The sequence below is a fragment of the Lolium perenne genome, chromosome 3, assembly GCF_019359855.2.
Source record: "Lolium perenne isolate Kyuss_39 chromosome 3, Kyuss_2.0, whole genome shotgun sequence".
NCBI lineage: Eukaryota > Viridiplantae > Streptophyta > Magnoliopsida > Poales > Poaceae > Lolium > Lolium perenne.
The window spans coordinates 94,044,321-94,052,191 of record NC_067246.2 but is presented as its reverse complement, the minus strand read 5'-3'; the positions used below and the strand labels follow the sequence as shown (position 1 = coordinate 94,052,191).

Genomic DNA, 7,871 nt, shown 5'->3' with positions numbered 1-7,871 from the left:
AGAATACTTGTTCACTGAGTTATGATTTGAGTTGGATGTCTCTATGAAATTGTGGTGTGTTAGTACCTCCTATGAATGCTCAAAGTGACAGCGTGGGGTGTTCATTAGTACTCCCTCCGTCCCAAAATATAAGGCGTCTAAGGATTGGTCAAAAGTCAAACATTACAAACTTTGACCAAATATTTAGGAAAATATATTTACATCTACAATATCGAATGAACATATTAAGAAAATATACTTGATGGAGAATCTATTGATGTTGGTTTAGTATTGTAAATGTTTATATTTTTGTGTATAAACTTGGTCAAACTTAAAAAACGTTGACTTTTGACTAATCCTTAGGCGCCTTATATTTTGGGACGGAGGGAGTACTTGGGAATACATCTTTAAGGTTTGCCTACATGATGAATTAGAGTTCGTTATCTTGCCAGAGAGTAATTCGGAATAGCATAGTGAAGTGCTTATTTATATTCCATTATGATTGCAATGTTGAGAGTGTCCACTAGTGAAAGTATGATCCCTAGGCCTTGTTTCCAATACTGCAAACACCGCTTATTTACTGTTCTGTTGCATGTTTACTCGCTGCCATATTTTATTCAGATTGCTATTACCACTCATATACATCCATACTACTTGTATTTCACTATCTCTTCGCCGAACTAGTGCACCTATACATCTGACAAGTGTATTAGGTGTGTTGGAGACACAAGAGACTTCTTGTATCGTGATTGCAGGGTTGCTTGAGAGGGATATCTTTGACCTCTTTCTCCCTGAGTTCGATAAACCTTGGGTGATCCACTTAAGGGAAACTTGCTGCTGTTCTACAAACCTCTGCTCTTGGAGTCCCAACACTGTCTACAAGAATAGAAGCACACGTAGACATCAATTTGCTGCTCCCGCATGATCTTCCATTCCAAAAGCTGGGTCAACTGGATTTTTACAAAACCTAGCAATGTGTCCAGGGATTCCACAATGTTTGCACTTACGTTTTCAAATCGATGCACCACCCTCTGCACTAGCTCTGATCCTATTCTTCCTCGGCCTACCTGCCGGTCTAGTCAAAACTAGAGAGTACAGTTTGAATCCTGGATCGACTTTCATCCATTGGTATTTTCCCAACAAGGTAGGAACATTCATAGCATATGCAGCCCTAAATTTGGCAATAGGGAAATACTCTGACACATACTGATCAACTTCACCTTCTGCACCCCCTATAACACTCACGAAAAACAATGCGTGTATGCAGGGCATCCCACGGATCTGCCATTGCCTAGAGTGGCACTTCCTATCAACCAAACTCACTGAATACCTCCAGTGCCTGTTTTTACTATCAGTGTAAGTTACCTCAGCCTCCATTCCTTTTCTGATGCATTTCATCTTCAATTGTTTTGCCCTGGCATGCAAAGACTTAATCAAAGATGGGAGCATGAGATGGCCAACATATTTTGTGGATGCAATTCTTTGACGCGGATCAATCTTTATCATGATCATCTGCCTAATCTTATCAAATATTTGCCACAACATAAGCCCTTTCAATGACTTGACCTTTGAATTGAAACTCTCCGCAGAGTTACTTGTTACATAGTCTACCTTGCAAATTTCATTCAATTGGCTTCTTGACCACACCCTACCATGATGTTCATCCAAGTACTTCCTCACCCCAGGTTTTTGTTTATACAACACATCCAAATAAAATAGATGCTTCCTAATGCTGCATGTGTATGAAGCTGGCCATAGGTTGTCAGTAAAAACTTTACCCTTGAATTTCTTTGTAAAATTCTGTACCAAGTGTCACATACACTCCAGGGAATACTGCTTCTACTGCACTCTCCAAACCTTTGTAGGCGTCTGTGTGGATAGCAAGTCCTGGTGGATGACCTATAAGGTCGCGCAAATTCTGCAGAAACCAAGTCCAACTTTCCTCGGACTCAACCTCCAAAACTCCATAAGCAACGGGGAACATCCAATTGTGTCCATCAACTGCAGTAGCAGCAACTAGCTGTCCTTTAAACCTGCCATGAAGAGTTGTTGCATCCACGACCAAATAAGGCATGCAACCGTCCAGAAAGCCTTTCCAGCAAGCTTTGAAACAAACAAAAGCCTTTCTAAAAAATTCCTTCTGCATTATCCTCCCGCTTTTTAATTTGTAGGGAACTGTATGCTTGTCTATCGCTACAACATTGCCTGAACTAGCCATCTCCACTTCAGCTTTGAAAGTGTAAAGCAACTGAAAGCTTTCATTCCATGGACCATTGATCCTGTCAATAGCCATTTCCTTTGCATAGAACATCCTCATGTAAGGTATTTGTATATCAAACTTCTCAAATATCTTGGTTATGAGTGCTGTTGGACCAAGTGAAGGAGTTTCTCTCAGCCAATCTATGATTGCATCTGCCAACCACCTAGTCTTCGCTAGCTTTGATTTCTCCTCTAGCGCTCCCGCTCGAGGTGGACAAGTATGGTCGATCGAGTTTTTCTTTATCTGAAACATAATGATAAGGGATGTCAGTAACAATTAACAAATTTTACACCGTGATCTAAAATACACAACTGGTTGGCGTAGTACCTGAACCACGGTGCTTCTGAGCATTGTGGATGCATGCAGTCTACACCTACACCTCTTGTATGGGCATTTACTGTGAACCTACTTGGCTCACTTTTAATAACCTCACAATCATTCTTGGAGAGAATGCAATATGTAATAATTGCATTACGGTAGTCCATCATCGTTTAAAATACGGTGCCTTCTGCAAGCTGAGGATCCGCCCTGTTCCACTCAATTCAAGTCATCACCTTCGTAATCGGCTAAAACGAGGCTGTCATTGTTCTCATCCTTCTCTTCATCATCAGTGTCATCAAATCTGGCACCTTGTGCAATATCTTCCATGTATTAATCCTCCATTGCCTGCTTACTGCATCGATCTACCAATTCAGGAAACATCAACTCATCCTCATCCTCTTGAGGAGACGGATCCTCAATCTCTGCATCGTCCTCCACATCGACCGCAGGAACGATATGGCTACCACTAGGACTGGGGACAGATGGTGCTGCTGTGGACCTACAAGGAGCGCGGCAGCGCACACTATTAGCAGAGGCAGCAACAGTAGAGAGACATGATGCCCGACCACCTGATGATGCCCCAACACCAGATGATGCCTAGCCCCTGTCCACATGGATACGAATTTTACCGACACGGCAAGAATTATTCAAAGCAAAAAGAATTCCCAGATCGTCGTCGGAAATTAGTGGAACCAATCTTCCCTCCGTGATGTTGAAATATTGGAAATGAACTGAATCACGATAGCCCCAGGGGTACATAGCGCAGATGTTATCTTTCAAATCCCTCAACGAGATGGTGGTTGCAACCACCGCTGGGATGTAAAATCCCATCATATTGCGTACAGAATCACGCATAAAACTAGTATCCAGCCTAACCACCAGCCGAAAAGCCAGCGCTGGATCAATCCTATTCGAAAAGCAACGCAGTTAGTTGAGCAACAACAATTGGTGCTCAAAAACTGCCTACTGTTAATTCACATAGGCAAACGATGCTTACCCAGATGGAATCCATGCGTTAGATCCCTCCGATTCCCAATCTTCTTCGCGGCTAAGGGGCAGAATCGGCACACCAGACGGCTGTACAAACTCTACCGCGACAGGGGTAGATCTAGTGGAGGTGGAGCCCTCTCCGCCTCCCGGGGGTGGTGGTGGGGGCGGGGGCGGCTCGGGGGCGGACGACCCCATAAGGTAGGAGGGCAGGACGGCGTGGCGGCGGAGGGGAAAGCTTTGGGTGAGTGAGAGACCGCCGGTCCGACGTGTCTCATTGGGTCATCAGTCAACACAATTCAAAAGCAACGGTCAATTCACAACCACCGCGGCTCCCTAGCCATCACTGGTAACGGTCAAGGCCTCTGACCAGACGGCAACCCTCCCGTCCGAGCGTCTGCGAGGGATTTCAAACTAGAGAAAAGGGGAAAACTAAGGAAAAGTTAAGCAGCTGAGAAAAACTGAGTACAACTAACGAATCAGGGGCACGAAAATAGAAATCCCTATATTTTTCTGCCCAACATCAATCAACCTTTTCCACAAACTCGCTTGCAAGGATTCAAATCTTTCCTTTATGCATATGGCCTTTGGGGACAGGGAGCGCCAAGTATTTTGGATCAAACGCTTCTTGAGAGACCTCCAAGATATGCCTTACCTCTTGGACAAGATCCGCAGGACATACTATGAGACAAGATCCGCAGTACATGAACATAAATGTTTAAGGTTTATAAAAAAATCGACTCTAGAGTTCCACCGTTGTAATGCATCGTGTACACAGTGCACATTTTTGTTGTCAAAGTTTTGAGAATAAACATATATACAAAGGAAATTTCGAAACTACCACCTTTTGTTGCCCGGCCAACCAAAAACTAACAAGAGACCTGGTTATCACTAGTGAGCCAACAAGGTCAGATGCTCTTAATTTAAGGGAGGGACATCATACATGAAGTTGCTCTGCAACCGTTCCTTTGGTCTCTCTGCCACTCGCCTCTCGTCTCCTTGGAGCTGTGGTAGTAATTCCGACTGCCTCAGCTTTTGGAGCCAGCAGCAAAGCCCCTTCTCTCTCCCTGCTTGGTGGTGGTAACAACCGAAACACACCGATCACTTGCCAGATTCTGATGCCAAGCGACGGTGACGGCGACGCCCCAGCAGCGGAGACGGCGCCGTCGTCGGTTCTGCCGTGGGGCGACTGCCCGACGCTGTACCTCTCCTACGGCATCGCCTCTCTCCAGGGCAGGCTCCCGGAGCTGACGGACGCCCTTGCCGCCGTGCCGTCCTTCACGACGCTGTCGCCGCCCCTCGGCCTCGACTACTTCGGTGTCTTCGACGGCCACTTCGGCGCGGCCGTCGCCAACCGCCTGTCGGAGCGGCTGCACGGCGCCATTTCGGAGCAGATCGAGAGCGAGCTGTCCGCCCTGTTCCCGCGGTTCCTCCACGGGTCGCGGGGGGACGTCGAGGGATGGTGGAGGGAGGCCATCGCGGACGCGTTCCTGGCCGTCGACGAGGAGGTGCTCATGCGCGGATCGGCCACGGGCACGGCGGCTGCCGGCGCCACGGCTCTCGTGGCGCTGGTCCTGAAGGACTACCTCGTGCTCGCCAACTGTGGCGTTTCCAGGGCCGTCATCTCCCGCGGCGGCGAGGCCGTGCAGCTCACCGCCGAGCACCGGGTAATCACACGTACCATCTCTTGGACGATGTTCATTAACTTCAATATAATAGGTAGCTCGTTCTTCATTCAATCATTCCAAACACGGAGAAGGAAATCAGGTTTCATGCGTAAGGTGTTTTTCTTCTTTTTATATCATGCTTGCTGTATGTTTCATATCTAGATATGCGGTTCGTGAGTTGTGAGTCATTTTTAACAACTTGTGACTGCTAGGTGTTAATCTGCGATTCTGTAGTAGATCTACAAGGCATCGATTGTTAGGGCTACTCAACATAAAAATGGGAATTTTAAGTTCGATATGACCTCATATTTGGATTCTTCAAAAGACAATTTAACAGGTCATGATATTTTGAAGTTAGATGTGGCCTCATACTCTGATTCTTTGAAGAATATTTAAAGCTAGTTCATGCAACGTATTTTTCCTAGAGCCGGAAGTCCAAAACCCTAATTTTGTAGACATATTCTCCTATGCTACTGAAATTTTTAGGAAATTCTCGCATAAACTTGATTCACGAAGCTCCACAAGCTGACACAAGGAACACCACAACAGAATTTAGCAAAGGTTTTACAGAATGAGAAAAGGGGTCCAAGTATATTTGGTACTGAGGAGGTCTTGTTCCCCTCAAAAAAAAAAAGAGGAGGTCTTGTTGGAAAATTTGGCGACTACGTTTGCTTGTGTTGCTAGAAATAAACCAAGCTTTAGCAAGATCAGAAAGTATGCCGTTTTCAAAAAAAAAAAACGTCAGAAAATATGGCATGATGAGCATGCATGTGAGGCTCTATATGCCTTGATGCAGTAGGATATGGATGTTTGAGTTGCCATACGCCCATACAAAGGTGGACACTGAAATCACAAGTGTGATGGCGATTCACCGCTCGCATGTGAAGGCTCTTCGTAGGGTAAAAGTTTCCATGCAATTCTAGTGTATATCCACGAGCTGGGCATTGCCCATCCAATGCTATTCTTGAGCAACGCCCAGGCCCCTGTGTGGGCATATGGACCACCATTGCCTGCACCCTTTCCTGCTGGAAGCTACGAACAGAAACAGCTAGCTATAGGAGAAAAAAAGCTCCAGGAAAATAAAGGGAGCACTAAAAGTGAAGTACAGTAGTACTTGTTCCTGGACTCAAAACAAACCAGTACAGCTCAGAGCTGACACATGACTCCAGGTCGATCAAGCACAAGAAAGAACAGAAATTGAAGCAAACTATCGGCCATGCCCTAGCGCCATGATCACGAAATGGCGCCCAACACCATCTTCTCCACATTGCAGTCCATGCATATGGTCTTCTTCCACGGTGGCAAAAGCGCATCAGCTTTAAAGACTTTTTTTTTGCGAGGAAGCTTTAAAGACATGTTGAAGTGATGAAGACATGAAGTACAGATTTTATGACTGATTCTGTATGTGTGAAAAAAAATGCTTACAGTACACACATGTTGTGTCGCGTGAGCAGCCCAATAGGCCGGATGAGAAGCAGCGTGTGGAAAACGCCGGAGGCCGCGTGGACGAATCAACCAACACCGTGGACGGCGTTCTGCCAACCTCCCGCGCGTTCGGTATGTACACGACCAAAATAAAAGCTGGCTAGCTCAATCGTTCGTTTCATGCATGCTTAATTTCTCTCGAGATCTATCGATGCTCGCTGATGATTATCTAGTAAATGATGACCCTGCTGCATGCAGGGAGCTCTGCGTACAAGCAGTACGTGACGGCGGAGCCGGAGGTGAGGGCGGTGGCCCGCGACCCGCGCGACGAGTTCCTGATCCTGGCCACGGCGGGGCTGTGGGACCACGTGTCGCCGGCGGCGGCGTGCCGCCTGGTGGAGCGGAAGCTGCGCAGCAGGGTGCGGGTCACGACGCCGTGGGTGGCCTCGCTGGGCGGGAGGGGCTCCCCGACGGCGCTGGCCAAGGAGCTGGCGGAGCACGCGGTGCGCGCGGGCAGCCCGGACAACGTGAGCGTCGTCCTCGTCCTCTTCAGGGACTTCTGGGATGATCCCGTCGCCGCCCCTGCTGCTCCGGTGGTGTCGGCCAGCGGGCGGGTCATGCGCCCACGGCGGGCCAGCGCCAAGTACAGGCCGAACCAGTGGTTCACCTGACAGGGTCGAGTCTTTGAATATAGCCGTACTGTTCATGCTCAGTGTCGTCGGAGTTGTAAGCTGGAGAGACCACAATTCTCCATCAATCGTTGCTTTAATTTCCCAAGTAACTGGATTTGTATGTGTTAACTAAGGCTACTACGTCAGTACTGCTACCGACACATCACGTACTGACTAAGGATTCGATCGAGAGGTTTTTGGATTAACTCCAACAATCTTCCTCTAATCCAAACTTAACTTTGTGCTTTCTCTGATTTTGACTCCTTGTAGATTTGCGACTTGACTTGATCTCGCTCCCGGTAAGTTTAATTGGCTCTCTTCAATTTTAACTTGGCAAATCTATTATCTATCAATTATATACTAAAAGCAAAATAAGGAGTTTTTAGAAAGCACCACGTTAATCCACATATGCTAAATAAATACGGATTTGCTATGTCTCAGTCGCCTGAGAATAGTCCAGGTCTCAGTCGATTTTTTTAGCCGTTCTATCATCTTTGAGATTCGTGCACCCGTTTGTCTGTTTTGTCATGTCCTTTGCCGGGTTGCCCGTTACCCGTTTAT

At 46.9% G+C, this 7,871-nt stretch overlaps 1 protein-coding gene across 2 annotated transcripts; it reads left to right on the top strand.

Annotated features, from left to right (window-relative positions):
- The first annotated feature begins 4,460 nt into the window (after positions 1 to 4,460).
- LOC127341901 (probable protein phosphatase 2C 8) lies at positions 4,461 to 7,559 on the top strand. Of its 2 annotated transcripts, none has more exons than XM_051367842.2 (3): positions 4,461 to 5,214; positions 6,669 to 6,771; positions 6,898 to 7,559. In XM_051367842.2, exons 1-3 carry the CDS (start codon positions 4,666 to 4,668, stop codon positions 7,308 to 7,310), a joined length of 1,065 nt encoding a protein of 354 aa, XP_051223802.1. In that variant the 5' UTR covers positions 4,461 to 4,665; the 3' UTR covers positions 7,311 to 7,559. The 2 variants fall into 2 exon arrangements, with proteins under 2 accessions (XP_051223802.1, XP_051223801.1); XM_051367841.2 differs by having other exon boundaries at positions 6,642 to 6,771.
- The last annotated feature ends 312 nt before the right edge of the window (positions 7,560 to 7,871 follow it).